We start from the raw sequence: 19,499 nt of genomic DNA on the forward strand, positions 1-19,499 counted from the left end.
ATGCCGGACTGTGCCGAAGCCATCATTCTTGCGAAATCAACACATGTAAACATAGTCAGCGTTGGCTTGTACAACGTAGAACAACTGCTTGTCTTTCCTCTCTGCTCCTGTGGGGTCCCTGGCAACCTCACGGTTGTACTAATATGGATGATTCTGCTATTTGCGAGCAACTTCCAGGCGAAGAACTGAGTGCATCTTATTCTAATGGCGACGATGCAATTCCTATCGACCCCACACTCGCCGGACCGCCTATCGATCCAGAACTGTTAGGGAACACACAGCAGGGTGTAGAAAACCAGGTGAGTTCTCTGCGCCGGCCCTGCTCTTCGGTTAAATACGCGTCGCGTTCGCTGATCATTTTCCAAGTTTAATCCTGAGTCTGCACCAACTGAGGAGTCGACAATATTCAACCAATACTCACAAGCACCGCAAGGAGTTCCGTTTGAAGAGGAGTACCACCCTATGCCGCTTGACAACGATGAACCACCTTCACCATCTCCCAAACCTCGCGGGCGTAAACCACAGCAACGACAATGTGCTACATGCCGAAAATTCATCAAGAACTCCAAGGTTCCCGGACGTGTTGCCACCTGCCATGAATGCGGTTCGCACTGTGCGTCGATAGAGCTGCGTCTGCGAAGTCGCTTACTTGATTGCCCATAGTTCATCTTGCTTGTCTACCCTTCAGTCACAATCCGGATACTATCCTAACATATGAATGGCTCTGCACAGAATGCAAAAAATGTGACATTTGTCACGAGAAGGGAGACGATGTAAGCCCATTGCCGTTCTTCAGTTTTCGTGTTGATTCCAGAAAAGGCGAAGATAATGTTTTGTGACGCTTGCGACCGAGGTTTGTGGCCGTTGAAACTTCATTTTGTCCTTGACCATTTGTTAGGGTGGCATACCCACTGCCTCACCCCACCTTTCGAAGAAATTCCCGTCGGCAATTGGTACTGTCCCCTCTGTCCAGACGCTGTCCCTATCATCCGAGAGGAAATGCCACCGGCCTTTTTCTCAACAGGGAAGGGGAAAGGGAAGGCGCCAGCGCTGCCAACACCCAACGAAGAACCTGAAGCAGAGGATCACATTGCTGCCAACAGGCCAGCTGGGGTCAATAAATCCAAGGCGCGGCAGAAGTCGCCTAAGAAGAAGGCCAATGGAATAGCAGAGCCTCCACTCACGCCAAAACGCGTTCGTGCGCGTCCTTCAAATGTAACACCATTGGTGACCAGTGTTCGGTTACGCTTGTCGCAACAAGAAAAGGCGAAGAAGATGGAAGAGGAGATGGAACCTGAACCTCGCGGCTTGTTTGATGATATACTTGGGCCAGCTGAACGAGACACGACGAAAACCGCGATTACCCAATCTGACAAACAAAAATTCGAACGTAGCCGAGCTATCGCAGAAGTAGACTTCTTCCTTCCCCATTCGTTTTCGAAACTCACCTTATTCATCCTAGACGAAACTCAAACCTCCCCCAATTCGGGAACCAACGTCGGAACCCCCCGAAGCTGGTCCCTCTCGCCCTCTCCGGTCCTCTCATGCACAACCGATCCTTCCTTCCCCCTCTGCATCTCCCGCGCCCTCGTCTACCTCAGGTATCCGGCCTAACCCAACTCACGACTCCTCTGTACCACCACCAATCCGCATCACCAATATCCGTTTTGGTCAATATGACATTGCGACCTGGTTCAACGCGCCATTTCCCGAAGAGTACTCTGACATTCCTGATGGGCGTCTGTGGATTTGTGAATTTTGTCTGAAATACATGAAGAGTAGATTCGGGGCGACACGCCACCGAGTATGTCCTTTTCCCTTCCGTTTTGATCTCAACTCAAGTCGAGCAGATGAAGTGCAAGTGTAGAAACCCACCCGGTGACGAAATCTACCGTGATCACGCTGTGTCAATATTCGAGGTAGATGGGCGTAAGAACAAGGTGGGAGGATTCAAAGAGCTTTTCAAGCTCATTAGCTTATGTCATCCAGATCTACTGCCAAAATCTATGCTTGCTGTCCAAGATGTTCCTCGACCATAAATCACTATTCTACGACGTCGAGCCGTTTCTCTTCTATGTGATCACTGAGGTCGATGACATGGGCGCGCGCTTTGTCGGATACTTCAGCAAGGAAAAGCTTAGTCCGAAAGACTACAATGTCAGTTGCATCATGACACTTCCTGTGCGACAACGACAAGGATGGGGCAACCTTCTCATTGACTTCAGTATGCGAATGTTCACAACCAATTCGTTCAAAACTCATATGCGTCGTTTTAGGCTACTTGCTTTCAAAGAAAGAGCATAGGTTAGGATCGCCTGAAAAACCACTTTCGGGTCTCGGCGCTCTAGGATATCAGAATTACTGGAAGCTGGCTGTAATGCGGTTTCTCTCCACTGCTCCAGACCTTCCCCGGCTCGAAGGTTGGGTCATTGTGTGACTTTTTCATCCGTGTTCTAATTTTGGTCTCTAGATATATGTTTGGCGACATCAATGACGATGGAGGATGTGCACTCAACGCTTACGCTCCTTGAAGTCATCACTGTCCGAGATGTCACACCACCGCGGCCTTCTCCTGGTCAATCCATCAAATTTCCCAAAGGGCGCAAGAACGGTGTTGCGCGACGGCACCTACAACGCAATCAAACGACAGATAAAGGAAATGGAGAGACAGGGCCATTTGTTCCACCGTCGCAGTACGAAATCCATTGGGATCGTGATTCCGTTGCCGCCGAGTTGCGGAATTGGGAATCCAAGGGTTACTTGCAACTGAAGCCAGACAAGTTGCAATGGAGTCCCTATGTACTAGCAACGATCAACAAGACGGAGGCCACTTCCTCAGCAGACACCAGCTTGCTCATGACTACGGAAAAGCTTGCTGCTTTGCGAGCCAAAGGACTAGGAGGAGGAGTTGAGTTGAATGGGTCATCGAAAGTTCCAGCAACCCCGAAGGGAGCTGCTACCGCGCCGTTTGAAGACATTTTCCACGCCAATAGTGCGAAAGATCAAGTAGAAAGCGATCGTGCATATGCAGCCTCACTCGCAACCGACACTCCGCGAAATTTGCGCAGCCGAAGTAACCAATCGTCCCCTTCAACACCAATTATCGTGACCCCGAAACGGAGAGGACGGCCGCCAGCTAGGAGGAAACTCTTGGCTGTTGCTGAGCCTGAGAGTGAACGAGAAGAAGAGAACCAGCCACCAACCAAGAAACGGAGACTGGGGTCATCTCCCATACTGGAAGACCGACTTACATCTCCGCCGGTCACAACAGGGACTTCCTCGAATAGAACATTATCCCCAACGATAGACTGCGCCGCCCAAGAAATGACATCGCAGGCTCATGGACTGAACACGAGGGAAGAAGGTGAACATGTGTCGACTGGGTTGGTTGTGTGTGACGAGCCGAACCGGGTTGCGCCAGTCATCAAGACGATCATTGTGGAAGAAGCTGTAAAAGTGGAGGAGATAGAGCCATCAAAAGGTGGGGCAATGGCCACAATAGCTGCTGCCTGGCAGGGCGAGGATGGCTCTGTACCCATTGATGTAGAAGCATGAACTTGTATTTTGTACTTGATTGGTTCGTCACTCGATAGTCACAAGTGAATTGACTTGGCTCAAGTTGTCATCGTGCAAACCGGGCGATGGTAGATCCACGGTCAGTCGGTTTGTCTACTCAACGCCATGTCTTCAACAACATTGATGGTATTATAGCAAGTCTACCATGCAGTACTCTCACTTATCAGCCTCTGGCGAGCGTAGAGACATGGACACTCCAAACACGGTATTCATCATCTTTCCCAGCCCAGGCCAGACGGTTGAGCAGCTTTCATTTCAGACACCCTTCCAGTCGCACCAGAGTATCGGTCAAGCCCTGGGCCCTCATATGGCTAACCAGCCTCCCTATACCCGGCAGGATAGCTATAACCATCGCATCTCCCCACAAAGCCAATCACCGCCCACACAGCTCACCTTTGTGAATACTCCAGTCGCTGGTCCCTCGTCTGCAGGGGCGGCAGCCAAGCGAAAGCAGCCGCAATCAGATAGCCTTTTGAATGGCCATGTCTCCAAGCGAAGGAGAGAATTGGAGGAATCGCCGACGACGGCAATAACAACGGAGAGTTATGATGATTCAAGTGGCTCTGGGGCCAAGCACTGGACAGATGAGGAGAAGACTCTGCTATTCCAGTGGTTAATGGCGCCAGCTCATGACGATCACTGGAATGCTCTTCGAGCCACAAAAAATTCATGTCTGCGAGAGGTGTGTCTTATTGGGCTTCCGATTTCGATTTCGGTCAAACATTCTTTCGTAGTGTGCGGTGGAGGTGTTTGCAAATAAGAAGACGTATCAAGCGCTCAAAGGCTGCTATGAACGCAACTTCAATTTGTTCAAACAGATCTACGCTTTCGAGACGTTTCATCAGCAGGCAGGGACTGGGCCAATGAACCTACAAGGGGAGGGCGAACGAGTGCGTGAGTACGAAAGAAGACTCGGGTTAGCACGGAGAGGCGGGTGTGATGTGGGCAATATCTCAGCGCGGGTTGTTGACCACTGGCATCGCATAGGCTGGTGAGTGACGGCCTACCAGTCGATTGACCGTCAAAGTTAAAACAAGACAGGTATGAACTTTTTTTTCGCAGGTATGATGATGTGTCTGTTCTCACAACGCCGACCTCACACGAAGCAAGGTGGAATGGAGATCCTGTCGCTGTTGCGCGAACGTTGCCATCGAGGGGTACCACAAACGGCATTGGGGAAGAAGGCGATGTCGACGATGACCAGACACTCGACTATTCAAGCTCTCCACATCCACAACCACCCCAACCTATTTTACATCAGCATATCCAACAGCAGCAACAATATGTGTCATATGTCAGTCCACACCAAACATTGCGCGACCCTCCTCCTACACAGCCACCAACATCGACCCTCAGGTCATCACCCCCTCCACTTGCACCACCAGTCCAAACGCCAAACCCACCCCCGATCGTTCCAGCGGCTGCCTCAGAGCAGGTTATTATGACGGTTCCGGTCACACAGGGATTGATGTCTGCCTATCTACAACTCCTCCAAATGCAGACACAGACGGGGAAGCAAAAACTTGAATATTTGCGGCGACGGGAAGAAAGGGAAGAAAAGGATAGTCTCCATCGAAGGGAGACGGAAAGATTACGGTCGGAGCGGGAGAAGGCCGAATTTGAGCACAACAAACAGACCGCCAATATTAAAGCGCGAGCAGACCGCGCAATCGTGCGTCACATTCCAGGGTTATTGTCTGATCATTGATATGCTGTCAGGAGGTTCTAGGGAGCCCGATGTTGGATGCGTCGTTGAAGCAGGCCGCTGGGGACTACTTAAAGAAACTATTCAGTGAGGGATAACCCAGGTGTTGTACATAGGTTGTCATCTGACCTGGCCGCGGCAAACCCTGACTCGGTTCGGTTTGCTGACGTAACCCAATCTTGTGCTAAACTATGACTACCGCTTTGTTGCTCATTGACCTCCAAGCCGAGTTTCTCTCGCATGGCGGAAACTTTCTTATCTCTGCAACATCACGCCTCGCGCTTTTGCGAAACACTGCGAAAGTTGTCCGCTCGTTCAGAGTGAGAGAGGAACCCATTATTTGGGTGCGCTCTGAATATGCATTGCGGTCCACTCAACCACTTGGAAACTTACTGGAGGGCACGCACAGTGGTAAAAAGCCATGCTGCGCACCAAATACGGAGGGTGCCGAGTTCCCTGTCGAGGTACAAGCCCTCCAAGCGCCTGACGATGTCCTCCTGACGAAAGGCTGGTACTCAGCATTCAAAGAAACCAACCTGGAAGAGCTGCTTCGTCAACGAGGCATAACTCATCTCTTTATTGGGGGACTTCTGACTAATGTCTGCGTTTCCGCCACCGCAGAGGACGCTGTCAAATCATGTGGGCTAACAGTCACTATACTTGAAGACTGTCTCGGTTGGCGAAAATTCCGCAGTCATGAAATGGCTCTCAGTAAAATGCGGGCCGCAGGAGTGATCGTTTCCACACAGTATAAAGCATTGGGAACTCCTGCCCATCAACCGACGCTGTATTATGTGAATGGTTCAATTCCCAGTTGGCGAGTATTTATGGCGTTGTACGAGAAGGAAAGTTTATTCCTACGACCGACTCGCAAAAGAATGACTCCGCTTTTAGGGGATTGCCTTTGTTCCCATGCGACTGAGAGTTATGTGTGATCCAAAAGAAACTCGGACACCACCTTTCCTTGGGCTGAATCATCGCGGCAAGACACCTGTTCTTGTTGATCCACAGGAAGGAGGTGACATAATCGTCAACGAAAGCATTGCAATTCTCCACTATATCGACACATACTTTGAGCCGAAACAAACACTCCTTCCTTCTATCTCTGCACGCAGAGCTTATAGCGTCGCCCTGACCCGTATTCAAGAAACCGAGAACCTTCACAGCATCTACGATGAACTTGAAGATGCCCATTTCAACGCAGAAAACTCTGGCAAACCTTTGGAAACGGCGGAACGAGCTAAATTAATCGACTGCGTGTACAAAGAGCTGGATTTTTGGGAGACCTACGCGAAACAAACGCTCTTTATCTCTGGGAACGAATTTGGCTTGGCTGATTGCGCTTTCTTTCCGCTTTTGGCGTACATGGTCCACCGTGGCTTCGAATGGACAGCACGTTGGCAGAATTTGCACAATTATTTCCTACGCGTGCGGGAACGAAACTGCGCTCAGCATGCTCAGCCGCTTGGATGGGATCAGCCTGGAAAGACGAACGTATGGGCCAACACAACGTAGTACTTATGCTGCGTTGGAGAACACAACAAGTTGATTTGCTACTTCTTCGATAGTCTCTTTCCTGACGAGCTCTTTGAACCACCGTTCAACGCGTTCTGTCCAGAATGTACCCTTATCTTCTCCGTACCATGCCCCAGCAAGTCCGCCATAAACTGCAGCAACCGTGTCAGCGTCGTCTCCCATGTTGACGACCAGCATAGCCCCTTGCTCGAATGTTTCAGTTACCAAGAACGCATATAAGGCGGCTGTGATTGTGTGGACTACATAACCAGATGAACGTAGCGCTGCTTCTTGGGGCAAAAGTGCGAGAATTTGAGCCGATAAATCCTCAGAGGGCGTGTTCGATGATATAGTCTCTACGGCAAGTTTGAGGATGGGGTGGAATCGCAAGTAACTTTCTTCATCAGAGCATGGCTTTTCTGCTGCCAGGGCCGCTCGCAGTGGTTGAGTCTCGTATGCGTAGTTTGAAAAGTGGTTGAGCACGTCGAGCTTGGTCAGTGGAATCGATTCTTGAGCGGAATGCACTATTTTGGCGATCATTTGAGCCCAGACAACACAGGCCTCGATACAAACTTCGTTTGGGTGGGTGACACGGCTGGTCCTCGCTGCGAAATTCTTTACTTCATCAGGGGAGAGACGGTAATAGGCCAGTCCGACAGGCAAGATTCGCATGAGAGACCCATTTCCGCCAAAGACTGTGGCGCTCAGACCTTGCTGGATGCCCGCCAACGCCTTGGTAGCAGCCTCCCTTTCGTGAGCGTGCTGTGCTCGGGATGACAACATTCGTCCAGCCTTCTGCATAAAGCCGTGTTGGGAATTCGAAGTCAAGGCGTCGTGGTAGGAGTTGAGAGCCGTGCAGATAGTGTTCCCAATGTCAAAGCATCGGTCAATGGCGCTCAACTCGCCCTTCTTCCACCACCGATAATATCTGTGGAGTTGATCAACCTCGTCACAGCCGTTGGACGTTGCCAGCGATTTGGCGAGTGCAAGTGTCATACTGGTATCGTCAGTCCAAATGCCTGCGCCCAAACCGAAATTCTGATTTGGGATCATTTCAGAGACAAAGTCGAAAGAAAAGCGTCTGTGGAATTCAGCAGGTCCACCTAGTGCATCGCATATAGCAGAAGATAAGAGAGAGAGTCGAATCTTGGTCGAGGCAGGCCCTGGGGTGACGAGCTGGGAATTCAGGGGTTTCATGATGAAGGAGGATGAAGGTTGGATTTAAGCTTCAGTGTCACAGGTCAACCGGTCAACAACAAGTCAAGACTGTCAAGTACATTCATTATACAAACAACCTGGTACACTACTCTAGCTACTATATAGAACATTAGAAATAAAAACCGTAGCCCTTGAGACGAACAGCATTCTACGCAGCAACAGCACCAGCGCGACTCGCACTACGACTGGGAGGATGATCCCTATTGCGTTGCCACCAATGGTGACCCCCACTGTTGAGAGCGCTAGGAAGACTCGAGGTTATACTAGGAGAATGATGATGGCTACTATTCGTTGCAGAGTCGTTTGACAAGCTAGGACGAGGCGAAGACCTTGTTGTGCTTGTGGAAAATGAAGGAGACGAGGGGAGTGAACTGCCTGATTCTGTTCTGACCAGTTTAGTGAATGGGCTGATAAGATGCTGGTCTTTAACTGGCGCAGGATTGAACAGCGCTTCTATAAGCGATTCGGTTGGCCCCGGTCCATACGCTCGTGGAAGTGAGTGGAGATCGAAAGACTGTCGCTCACTACGCAAGCTAACTTTGCTCTGGAGGGAGCTTCTACTACTTGACGCAGAAGCACCCAAAGGTGCATAAAGATCAAGTGCGCGAGGCCGAGTACGGTAGACGTCGTCATGCGTTGTCAACAAAGTTGATACGCCAGCGAGAATCTCCCCATTAGGAAGAGGTGGTGCAACGTAGGATGTAGCTGTGTTGATTGGCTCTACGTGGATAGCTAGACGAAGGGTTGCATTGGTTTTGCTGTCACGGAGTAGATAACGGCGAGTGACCAAGCCTTTAGCAGAACAACCGGGAGGAAGGGGCTGACTGTCAGCGTATTCAGCCAAATCCAGCTCCACGACACCAAGACGGGGTCTGTGGGGAGCGTCTGGGTCATGAGCAATGACCCTCTGGAGTACGGTGAGCTTGAAATGATGTGGAAGCAGCTGGTGTGTGTCGCGATCGATGGACATTTGAACAACGGTTGCTAGCTGCTGGTTCCAGGTCACGGAATGGTCCCGGAGAGGAAGCCATTGGGTTTGGCCACGAGCAGAAGAGCTGATTTGAGGCTCAGGAGCAGGCCCAGGGTCTTCGGCACTTGTCTCTGCACTCCCAAAACTATCCCCATCTCCGTCATGTTCATCGCTCTCCAACAGCTTCTTGGTTTTCCCTTTGATTTTGTGGGTATTCTTGAACTTCCATCGTACGCCAAATTCGCCAGAAACCAGGGGTACGCTCGCGAGGTTTAAAATTTCGATCCGCACATTGAATAGACCATGACGAGGGGGAAGAAGATGCATCGAGAGAAACGAGAGTGCATACGTAGCGTCACGGCCAGGTGTCACGAGTGTCACGCGTTTTGCATCCGTTCAACCAACTGTGTTTGAAACCTGGAAACTGGAGCAGGACCGAGGCGAGCGTCGAAGCCAATGAGCACGTTCTGTTAGTCTCATTATCTTGCTGTCCGTGCCTGATTGAACTGACCGAGTCAAGTAGTTCGACCGCTAAAATAGTCAATCTTAGGTTGTACTGCTTTATACTGTCGAATGCATGTGCTATGACCACGTGGCATGCACCTCCACAGACACGAAATCTTTCATTGACGCACTGAAAGCAATAATGGTCGACACACCACTAGCTTTCGAGCCACTTGTTATGACTTGCAAAATGTTCAGCCTGTCCAAGGTTTTTGGGCTTCCTTCCGGCTCAGTTGAATATGCCAAGGCACTTCAAGGCACCGATACTAGCCGATAGTACTCTCTGGCCCATGTGCGCTGCTGATCCGGCTATCGGATTGCAATTCATTATCAGATAAATAATCAACCAAGATCTTTTCTTCAGTCTCCCGGTCCTTTCCCCCGCCATGTCCTCCGGCCACGACGAAAAGCAAGCCGCGTTGCCCATTGACATCACACCGCCTTCAAAGGACCCAGTCGTTGTCGATCAGGACGATGGCGTTACACGCATCGAGGCCCTTTGTCAGTTCTACCACCCTCATCTGAATTCCATTTCCTACGCGTTCTACTAGACCTCGTCTTCAGCAAGGGTTGGAAAATATGGATGCTCTATGGCTCACTGGGTCTCATTGCCTTTGTCTATGCTCTGAGTCAAAGCACTACCTACACTTGTAAGACATTCGGTCAATGCTATGACTCTCATAGTGAATCTTCGGACAGACGAAAACTATGCTGCCTCCTCTTTCTCGAGCCATGCTTTAATAGGAGCTATCGGTGTCGCAACCTCCATCATTGGAGGCGTTTCAAAGCCTTTTATCGCTAAAGTACGCACATTCATATCAAGTGGAATTACCAGTCAACTTTCCACAGATTTCGGACCTATCTGGTCGACCCTCCGCCTTGGTCATGGGTGTCTCGCTATATGCGCTCGGATATATTATTGTCGCTGCTTCGTCGACGATCAGCGCGGTCGCTGCCGGCCAGGTCATCTACACGATGGGAAACACTGGAATAGATCTAGGTGAATGAAGCACTCCACTTATTGACGACTCGATGACTCTCCCTCAAGTGCTTGGAATCATCATTTCTGACATAACCTCTCTCCAATGGCGAGGTTAATTTTCTGCGCTGCTCGGAAGGAATCTTCCACTCACCATTCCAAAGGGCTTGTGCAAGGCTTATTCTCTATGCCCTTTGTTGTCACCGCATTTATTGCTGGCGATATTACAACCGGCATCTCTGCTAACACATTGAACGGCTGGCGCTGGGGGGTGAGTTCAATGCCTTTGCTTCTTGTTGGACCAGGTAACCCAGTCTAATAGTATGGAATGTTCGTTATTTTGGTTCCTGTGTGCTTGGCGCCTTCGCTCTTCATCCTTTTCTGGGCAGATAGAAAGGCAAAACGCATTGGAGGTCAGAGCCATGATACTTGGAGGGCTCATGTTCTAACTCATATGCGTCTAGTTCTTTCGTTGGCTGCGTCTTCCCATCGACAAACCGCTGAAGAAAAGAAGCAAACATTTCTCCACCTAATTCTATACTACTGGCGCCTGATGGACGGATTCGGATTGCTCCTGCTCGGGACAGCGTTCACACTCATCTTGTTGCCGTTCACACTTTACACTGCTGCCCATAATGGATGGAAAAATCGTGAGTCTCAGCTAGTCATGGAACACGCTATCTAAAGCCTGCTACGGCTTCCATTATTGCCATGGTAGTTGTGGGGGGAGTGCTTCTTGTCCTCTTCTGCGCTTGGGAATTCCGCATAGCCGGACATCCCATCATGCCTCGGCGCGTAATGAACAAGACCTTCGTTCGTGATTCATTCAGGTGTCGTCTGTCAGGCTCATCCTTCCCAGTTGTGCTGTGTCGCGATCGATTTCCTGTACTATCTTTCAGGCTACATCACCTTGACGTACTTCACGAGCTGGGTTTACGTGGTTAAAGACTGGAACCTCAAGAACTACACATACTTCACTAGTGAGCACATTTTCTCATACTTCTGCAGGCTGTCTAAGCAAACCGCCTAGACGTATGTATAGCAATCCACAGTCTACGGTTTGCTAAGGATTTGCCAGATGTTTGGCTTGTCTATCTTTGTAAAGCCTATGCTGACCACGGCCAAGTCTCACCGTCGGCCTATGCTTTTTCGCGCTTATAGGTGGTCTGATACAGCGTTACACTCACCGATATAAGTGGATTCAACTTGCTGGTCTGTCCATCAGAATCATTGGGCAAGGGCTGGTCTTTCTAGCCGCTAATGGAAACCAGAGGTACACGTATTGACTAGGAAGAAGAACCACAAGCTAATAATTTTCCATAGTGATGCTGTCCTTATTATGAGCCAAATCCTCACCTCTCTCGGTGGCGCTTTCTCTGTCATAGGCTCCCAAGTCGCCACTCAAGCTTCTGTCCCCCATCAAGACATGGCCCTTGCTATTTCGTTGTTATCCTTGTGGACTAGTGTCGGAGGCGGTATCGGTTCTGCGGTGGCTGCAGCCATCTGGAACGACCAACTCCCTAAGAACCTGGTCAAGTACCTCGGTAGTTCCCTCAATTCAACTGAGATTGCGCAAATCTATGGTAGCATCGTCGTGGCTCGCGAGGCACAACCACGCGACTTGGTCATTCGAGGTAAGGGATCGGTTGCTGTAGATTCGTGCCTAACTCGCTCGTAGCATACAATGACACGGCCAGAAACCTTTACCTCCCTGCCCTTATCTTGTCGTTTTTGTCGCTGATTGCGGGCTGTTTAACGACGAATTTTTATCTGGGTAATACCCAGAATGCTGTGGAGTCCAAGGTTGTTCGTTTGCGCACTAGCACGGAGATTGAACAAGAACTGCGAGAGAAACAGCAGCAGGCTACGCGCACACCTGCATAGATTTGGGCCAAATTTGCTACAAATTTTATTCGTTTACAATCATGATGCGTCGTTACTTAGACAAATTTAAATGCTCTTGACTTCTTTCTAGTTTCTTGCGCCGCAACTGTCGCCTTCGCCGCTGGGGCAACACCAGTCAATACGGCCGCAGTTGGCTTGGCCGGCGCATCGGCTTTAAGAGTTGCCATAAGGGACGTGCACGCCCCCAAGTCCGTCCAGTCACCTGGAAATAAATGTCAGTTACTTGAGGGCGCGAGTTCAACAAAGGAATACCAGCTACACCACCAGGCACATCAGCTTGAGACCAGTATTTGGCTTGCCATAAATGTCCACTAGAAATAGTTATCTTGTGTGTTATTGACACCTTCGAAGCGGACGCACTTGTAGGTTACTTGGCTCCCACCAACGTACTGTAGAGATTGAGGGAAAGGGGATTGGATCCAAGTCTGTCACATACCGCCACGGTTGATACCCAAGCTGCAACGCCTGCGCAATTGCCGTTAGAGGACGACTTGGTTGTGGAAATGGTGGTGGAGATGGTAGTGGATGATCTTGTGCTTGATGTTATGGGGGTAGAGGACTTGGTCGAGGAGCTGGATGAAGCAGTTTTACTCGTGGAGACTCCTCCTCCACCGGCGGTCGTGATGATATTCTTCACCGCCCTGTCAAATCGGCCATTTGCTGTTGGAGATGAGCTCAACTCCTCCTCACCACAAGAAAACAAACCATAAGCCTGTGATGCATCCCTGAAGACCATTTGCTTGGGTTAATTTTATGAAAGGAATTGCACTAACCACAACATCACTCCACCGAAACTCGAATACTTCGCGCGAGTGGAGACTGCGAGGGCTCCGAGGGTTGCGGCATTCGCGTAACCAGAGCCTGCAGATGACGAAGCGGGGGCGCCAATGAAAACCTTGACGTTCTTGTTCGGCGAAACTGTCTTTGCCCATGTATCCCAGGAAGCGAAGTTCCAGTTCTGGACAACTATCAGTCTGATTCAGTCTCAAGAAAATCAAGCCGGCTACGTTTTCGTTCCCAGAGTTGGCAACAGAACTAAGGGAGACGACTGAGTGGGCTGATGACCAAGGGAAAAACTTGCCAGTAGTTGTTGTAGAACTGGAGACAACACGTAAGCAGATGATTGGATAGTTAAGGATTGTAGCTCACTTGGACATATACCGCATCGAAGCCCACTGCATTGAGTATAGAACCCATATATGCATCAGGGTAAGGGCATTGGGGAGCGCCAGTGATATAGTACCTGGTAAAATATTAATGAGAAACATTTCTGGAGTTAAAAATCATTAGTTGCTAACTTCTTGCTCGCATTGGCAGATAATGTCCTGATTTGAGTGACAAAGGCGGCAAATCCAGTCGGTCCTCCTCCTTCGATGTCGAGATCAATTCTAATGATGGTAAATATAGATAGCTCTGTCAAGACTAAAATAGTGACTTGCCCGTCCAAGACAGCAGCTCCGAAGGGACGCGTCGAGCTCGAGCCTCCAAGGAAAAGATTCCAGATGGTATTGGCAAACTGAACACCCTGCGCGTCCGAAGTGAGAACAGCAGCACCACTGGCGCCACCCAAAGAGAGGGTGACTAGTTTTCCTGCAGCTTGACAGGCTTGGATTTGCGAGGCCAAAAATTGGCAGTTAGCTAAGCCGGTGCCAGGGAAGACTCCATTGTCTGCCGAGTTGCAAACCTAGTCGTGATATCAGCGCGATTTTTATCATGAAACATTGCCATACATACATTGGCCATGTTCAAATCCGGCAGACCACCAGTACCAAAGAACACGTCAATGAACGCAACTGTAAGAAAGTCAGCAAGGGTCTGTGGAAATGAGAATAGCGGCTTGCTGGGTAAAACGTTGATGACGTCGTCTTGACAGTAGGCGCCGATTTGTTGTTGCCAACCGGATTGAGCCCCACCGACGGCACCGTAGCTGTTTTGACCTGGCAAGTAGATGGACATGAAGATTCATTTTGTAGAAGGGAGAAAAATTACCATAATAGACCACCAACTAAGGTAGATTTGTTAGGCCGCGTCAAAAATGTTGGGGAAAAGGGAAACATTATCTGTTCGAGTAGGATCATAGCCAAACACGGAGGTGACACCCAATGCAAGGATGGACAGCAGTGGCGACGCGAGCATAGTGGGGGACTGGCGAGGCGATCCGACGAGGTTCTTCTGCTATACGAGCTCTTCTTATTCTTGCTGGTCGGGTCCGGAAGGAGATGGCCTTGATTCCCAAAATTAAGACAAACAAGTCTTCCGCGTGGTGTTCGTCACGATGGATACTGGACTTCTGTGCCAGCATGCCCACAAAAACCCTTTTCGTCGATATGAGTAGCATGAGGACAAGTCAGCAGTCGATATCAACGATTGGTTGGGACAAGGAAGGCCGGATCCATATGCACAGATGAGAATGCCATTCCAAGACAACAAATATTCTCCGAGCGATAAGACATGTGGCCAGAGATAGACCGTTTTGACATCACGATGGAAGCTCCCATGTCAAGAGGTGTTGCTAGCTTGTGGTGGTCAATGCGCAATGGTAGAGGTGGTTCTAGGAAGCAGTGATGGTGAGCTCGAGAGACGATCAATCTGACAGTCAAGTTTTTGGCCAATTCTGAGACGGGTCCTTTCAGTTGCAATAATAATTTACACAGGAGAGATATAGCTAAACTGCGTGGTTTCAGACGAAGAACTTGGTATCAAAAAAGGAGCTTGCCAAACTGATCATCGTGAGCCCTTTCCATCGCGCTTGAAGTAAGGACTGTTCACTGCGGTGGCTTGGATCATGTCGAAGATGGTTTCTCCAACGCCAAAATAGCGCTCGGCAACAGAGCGCAGAGTAGGGTCAGATATGGATTCAGCGTTTGGTCTTGTGTTCTTTCAGTATATCATGGAGGAAGAAAGAAAGAGTCACTTACGCAAAGCCGCTTGAACGACGGACTCCAGCAGCTAGCGTAGAAAGTAGGACTGCATCGACTGCATAATGAACAAGTCTTCCCAGAACCATAGTGGTAGCTTGTTAAGGAGTGTGGGACTGAGCTTTATAGTAGGACGTGGCGGCGGCAACACTCGCTACGCGTCAAGACGGCAGCAATCTAATGACACTGATACAATCACCGACACTTGATACATAGGCTGAACGAAATTACGTAATACTACGAGCTGCTCCGTACTGTAACAAGTGATACAACAAAACCTTGCCCCGAGTGTTTCCAATCACCATATATTCGCTCTTCGGTGAAAATTCTACCGTCGTGACATGGCCTAAAGGAGTGCTTGATGTGGGCCAGTTAGAAAATGCGGTTAGGCTTGGAAGATGAACCTGCAAAGGCATTTAGTGGCATTTACTGCGATGGGTGCAACTCACCACACGCGCTGCATCTTTCTTTTCCCGACTGGCTACCACTAAGATTTGCGCATCATGGTTGAAACGCAATGTTGATATCGTGGTGGTGAGATGGCCGAGACTTTTAATTGGTTTGGGGTTGGTTGAAGCTTGAGAGAACGAATCGGAGCTGTAGATGTTGACCAAGCCAGTGTTAGAGCTAAGATTAAAGTGATGAGTTCGACACGACGTAAAAGGAAGAGACATTACCCAATGGCAAGCCATCCTTTTGCAGAGGCTGCCATATCACCAACAGAGCCTCGGAATCCTCCATCATCTTTCCATTTGTTGAGGCATTGCCTCTGCCTGACATTCCACACATACACTTCCGAGTCGTTGGTAAGTGCGACTAAATTTTCGTCGTCGTTCCCCCACCATAAGGATTTGATGCTGGCTCCGCATTTCAAATCGCCGACAACTTGTCCGGCGCCACTTTTCCAGTCAACGAGGTGAATGTTGCCTCCGCGACCCGCAACAGCAAGTATATCTCCTTGAGGGCTGAAGCAGGTCGTTTGCATGCCCTCTGCACTCGCACCGCCTTCCATCAGGTTTTGGCCACGTGACCGCTTCCGTGAAGCGGATAGAACCGTTGAGGAATCATACGAGCCCCAAAGGCTTCGACCAGCCTTGTGTTGCATCTCACCCCGCTGGAGATCGTATACAAAGTAGAAGGGTCGTTGTCCTGTGAGAAGAAGCGAGTTGCCACTGGGGTGGAATGTCACAGACGACTGGGAAAGAGGGAGGGTTGGTATATGCAAGGTTTGTAGAAGAGGCGACGTATGGCCGTCAACCTAGAAAGCATTCAGCACGAGACACGATAGTACATATTGATCTCACATTGAATAGTCGTATTCGTCTATCGTCAGTCCCGACACAAAGGACAGGAACCTCAGGACTTGGATGGAACGCTAAACATTTGACTTGGCCATTCCCCGACACGGTGGAGGCCTGGTTAACGTCTCTCAGACGCTCGATGGAAAGTTGACCCGAAGGTAAGACGACTTTGCTTAGACGATCTGCAATAATACCAGCAGTGGAAGAAAGCAGTTCGCCAACACCAGAGATGTCATTGTTGGGTAATTGAGCCTTGGCAGCTTTTGCCCATTCTGGTTGAGGATTTATGCGCTCGTATTGACGTCGTAGTCGCGATTCGTACTGGCGACCAGATAGGGCTGTTTCGGAGGGCTGGTCACGAAGTTTACGGAGCCTATTCGATGCCAGAGAGACTGTTGGTGGGTCTGAAGGGTCTACCCATGCAGGTGTTCGACCTGATTTTGTTGTAGGTATTTCCAGTTCCCCTTCGTCAGATTCTGCTTCTGGGTTGCTGAGGTCAATAGGAGAATCTGCTGCTCCATCGTCTATAACGAATAACTGCGTTCAATTAGTGGTACAATCGTTGAATAACCAAGCTGTTACATCCGCGTCGGTGAGATTGTGTAGTTCTCGGGTGGGATCTTGAGTTATTCGTTTTGGTGGCGTATACTTGGTACCGAATAGGAGACTCTCTAGTCTGAGCTCTTCATGGTCTTTACCCCCGGCGTCAACTTCAGTCTTCTGTCGTTTACGCGAGTGTTTAGGCATAAAAGCCAACTTTTTGTCTGTGACATGTGACACCATGAACTTTTTTAGCCTTTCGAGCTGCGTCCATCGACGCAAAATCTTAGCATATTCTGTTGCATCTTTCACCCCATTCTCCACAACCGCCGTTCGCTCCGGAAAAAAGAGATCCATGCCGCCCAAAAAGTCTGCGGGTCCCGAGAAAAAGACCTTACTGGGTCGGCCCGGCAATAATTTAAAAATTGGAATCGTAGGTCTGTTTGGCTCTCAGTAACAAGGCCTTTGTGTCTTACACCCTCTACAGGAGTTCCCAATGTCGGAAAGTCATCTTTCTTCAACGTGTTGTCCCGAGACAGGTCTGCTTGCACACCCTCTTTCCACTCGTTTTGTTTTAAAAACATCCGACAGATCTGGGAAAGGCAGCAAACTTTCCTTACGCCACCATAAAGTGAGTTATTCTCCGGTTTCACGAACCAATTCTAATACTACAGATAGTCCTGAGGTTTGCACAAGCAACTGGCAATAAACTTGTGTCGATCATCGATTTTGCAGGAAGCACGAATTCCAGTGCCAGATCCACGATTCGATTGGCTCTGTGACCTTTACAAGCCTGCTTCTCGGGTACCTGCTTTTCTCACCTGCATCGATATTGCTGGTCTCACCGCCGTACGCTGCTGTCGCCCACATACTATCCGCGGCGCATCTAATCGCCGCTAGGGTGCTTCGACCGGTGCTGGGCTGGGAAATGCTTTCCTGTCCCATGTGCGCGCGGTTGATGGCATTTTTCAAATGGTCAGGGCTTTCGACGATGCCGAGGTCATCCACGTAGATGGAGATGTCGACCCCATTCGGGACATCACTACCATCCAAACTGAGCTTCGTTTGAAGGACATCGAATGGACCGAGAAGGCAATTGATACCCTGAAGAAGGGTTCCAGAGCCTTGGGAAATACCTCCCTCGCTGACAAGGCTAAGAAAGAGGAATTGGTAGCCTTTATTTCCATCTTCTACCACCAAGGCAATGTACTCACGATTTTCAGGCGACTGTTGAGAAGGTGTTGCAGCACTTGAACGATGGGAAAATTGTTCGTAAAGGAGACTGGTCGAACAAAGAGGCAAGTATATCGTTCAATTCCCTTCGTTTCATGACGATAAAGAGCTATATGCTCGATAACCCAGCTCGTCGAGATGGGAGTAACGCCCCGTTCCATGAGAAACTTTTCGCTCTGATCTTCATCTATTAATCCTACATCGTTTCATCGCCGTGCTAACACTTATTCTCAGGTAATTGCAGTTGACAAACAATTTCTATCACGTGACGATAAAGAGCGATATGCTCGATAACCCAGCTCGTCGAGATGGGAGTAACGCCCCGTTCAATGAGAATCTTTTCCATTTCTGATTTTCTCATCAATTACTCGAAAAGGTGAACTGATTCCTCTTTCAGATCGATGTTATCAATGGTCTGATGCTCTTAACTGCCCGACCCATCACATATCTCGTCAATTTGAGCGAAAAGGATTATGCTCGGAAGAAAAACAAGTGGTGCGCATGAAAGATGTGCGCATGAACGCGTCTGAGAGAGAGAGGATTCTAGGTTACCCAAAATCAAGGCATGGATTGACGAGAATAACCCAGGCGACTTGTTGATACCTTTCTCTGTCGCTTTCGAAGAAAAACTGGCCCCTCTCAATGCAGAGGAGAAGGAAGAAGTACAGAAAGCCGTAGGCGCCACAAGCGCGCTAGGAAAAATCACCCAGGCTGGCTACGCTAGTCTCGATGTGTGCCTATCCATGCCAAACAATCTTCGTCACTCATATTATTCACAGCTAATCCGATACTTCACTTGTGGACCCGATGAAGTTCGAGCCTGGACGATTCGTAAAGGCACCAAAGCGCCACAAGCTGCTGGTGTCATACAGTAAGCGCAATATATGGGTTTGTGGGTTTTCTAACTCGTTTGCCAGCTCCGACTTCGAGAACAAGTTTGTTTGTGGTGAAATTATGTCGTACGACGATTTGAAGGAACAGGGGAGTGAAACCGCTGTCAAAGCCGCGGGAAAGGTTCGACAGCAGGGCAAGCCATACGAAAGTAAGCTTCATTTTGCGATGTTTCTGCTCAGCTTCTGATTCGTTGCAGTGGTTGACGGTGATATCGCCTACTGGAAATCTGGGGCATGATCTT

The 19,499-nt window shown here is 49.5% G+C and overlaps 10 protein-coding genes across 10 annotated transcripts; 5 read left to right on the forward strand and 5 right to left on the reverse strand.

The window, feature by feature from the left end:
• Positions 1-62: 62 nt before the first annotated feature.
• On the forward strand, positions 63-3,555 carry MIND_00225300 (Histone acetyltransferase; the record flags this gene model as incomplete). The annotated part of the gene is made up of 10 exons (XM_037359142.1): positions 63-299; positions 367-613; positions 664-773; positions 820-853; positions 899-1,410; positions 1,463-1,804; positions 1,851-1,940; positions 1,990-2,224; positions 2,277-2,420; positions 2,471-3,555. The coding sequence occupies exons 1-10, from the start codon at positions 144-146 to the stop codon at positions 3,553-3,555; spliced, it is 2,955 nt and encodes a 984-aa protein (XP_037224237.1). The 5' UTR covers positions 63-143.
• A 166-nt stretch (positions 3,556-3,721) lies between these two features.
• MIND_00225400 (uncharacterized protein) lies at positions 3,722-5,379 on the forward strand (the record flags this gene model as incomplete). The annotated part of the gene is made up of 4 exons (XM_037359143.1): positions 3,722-4,258; positions 4,311-4,567; positions 4,618-5,248; positions 5,296-5,379. The coding sequence occupies 4 exons, from the start codon at positions 3,722-3,724 to the stop codon at positions 5,377-5,379; spliced, it is 1,509 nt and encodes a 502-aa protein (XP_037224238.1).
• A 93-nt stretch (positions 5,380-5,472) lies between these two features.
• Positions 5,473-6,796, forward strand: MIND_00225500 (uncharacterized protein; the record flags this gene model as incomplete). The annotated part of the gene is made up of 2 exons (XM_037359144.1): positions 5,473-6,075; positions 6,176-6,796. The coding sequence occupies 2 exons, from the start codon at positions 5,473-5,475 to the stop codon at positions 6,794-6,796; spliced, it is 1,224 nt and encodes a 407-aa protein (XP_037224239.1).
• A 3-nt stretch (positions 6,797-6,799) lies between these two features.
• Positions 6,800-7,993, reverse strand: MIND_00225600 (uncharacterized protein; the record flags this gene model as incomplete). The annotated part of the gene is made up of 1 exon (XM_037359145.1): positions 6,800-7,993. One exon carries the CDS (start codon positions 7,991-7,993, stop codon positions 6,800-6,802), a length of 1,194 nt encoding a protein of 397 aa, XP_037224240.1.
• Positions 7,994-8,162: 169 nt separating this feature from the next.
• On the reverse strand, positions 8,163-9,347 carry MIND_00225700 (C2 NT-type domain-containing protein; the record flags this gene model as incomplete). Its single annotated transcript, XM_037359146.1, has 1 exon — positions 8,163-9,347. Exon 1 carries the CDS (start codon positions 9,309-9,311, stop codon positions 8,163-8,165), a length of 1,149 nt encoding a protein of 382 aa, XP_037224241.1. The 5' UTR covers positions 9,312-9,347.
• A 380-nt stretch (positions 9,348-9,727) lies between these two features.
• MIND_00225800 (uncharacterized protein) lies at positions 9,728-12,351 on the forward strand (the record flags this gene model as incomplete). Its single annotated transcript, XM_037359147.1, has 15 exons — positions 9,728-9,780; positions 9,853-9,989; positions 10,040-10,138; positions 10,188-10,291; positions 10,338-10,488; positions 10,537-10,581; positions 10,632-10,738; positions 10,790-10,880; positions 10,932-11,117; positions 11,186-11,280; positions 11,327-11,447; positions 11,498-11,525; positions 11,594-11,740; positions 11,791-12,101; positions 12,146-12,351. The coding sequence occupies 15 exons, from the start codon at positions 9,728-9,730 to the stop codon at positions 12,349-12,351; spliced, it is 1,881 nt and encodes a 626-aa protein (XP_037224242.1).
• A 56-nt stretch (positions 12,352-12,407) lies between these two features.
• Positions 12,408-14,508, reverse strand: MIND_00225900 (Glycoside hydrolase; the record flags this gene model as incomplete). The annotated part of the gene is made up of 13 exons (XM_037359148.1): positions 12,408-12,574; positions 12,625-12,683; positions 12,733-12,761; positions 12,809-13,032; positions 13,078-13,097; positions 13,146-13,338; positions 13,380-13,407; positions 13,450-13,470; positions 13,522-13,615; positions 13,671-14,056; positions 14,107-14,309; positions 14,362-14,377; positions 14,428-14,508. The coding sequence occupies 13 exons, from the start codon at positions 14,506-14,508 to the stop codon at positions 12,408-12,410; spliced, it is 1,521 nt and encodes a 506-aa protein (XP_037224243.1).
• Positions 14,509-15,096: 588 nt separating this feature from the next.
• MIND_00226000 (uncharacterized protein) lies at positions 15,097-15,379 on the reverse strand (the record flags this gene model as incomplete). Its single annotated transcript, XM_037359149.1, has 2 exons — positions 15,097-15,241; positions 15,291-15,379. 2 exons carry the CDS (start codon positions 15,377-15,379, stop codon positions 15,097-15,099), a joined length of 234 nt encoding a protein of 77 aa, XP_037224244.1.
• A 138-nt stretch (positions 15,380-15,517) lies between these two features.
• Positions 15,518-17,488, reverse strand: MIND_00226100 (Methyltransf-2 domain-containing protein; the record flags this gene model as incomplete). The annotated part of the gene is made up of 6 exons (XM_037359150.1): positions 15,518-15,694; positions 15,740-15,917; positions 15,968-16,548; positions 16,595-16,964; positions 17,009-17,073; positions 17,174-17,488. The coding sequence occupies 6 exons, from the start codon at positions 17,486-17,488 to the stop codon at positions 15,518-15,520; spliced, it is 1,686 nt and encodes a 561-aa protein (XP_037224245.1).
• Positions 17,487-19,495, forward strand: MIND_00226200 (Obg-like ATPase 1; the record flags this gene model as incomplete). The annotated part of the gene is made up of 11 exons (XM_037359151.1): positions 17,487-17,568; positions 17,619-17,670; positions 17,723-17,816; positions 17,867-17,980; positions 18,032-18,301; positions 18,355-18,429; positions 18,762-18,859; positions 18,912-19,095; positions 19,144-19,235; positions 19,282-19,406; positions 19,455-19,495. 11 exons carry the CDS (start codon positions 17,487-17,489, stop codon positions 19,493-19,495), a joined length of 1,227 nt encoding a protein of 408 aa, XP_037224246.1.
• Positions 19,496-19,499: the final 4 nt, after the last annotated feature.

The sequence above is a fragment of the Mycena indigotica genome (genome assembly GCF_014461135.1).
Source record: "Mycena indigotica strain 171206Taipei chromosome Unknown Mind.scaff0002, whole genome shotgun sequence".
Taxonomy (NCBI): domain Eukaryota; kingdom Fungi; phylum Basidiomycota; class Agaricomycetes; order Agaricales; family Mycenaceae; genus Mycena; species Mycena indigotica.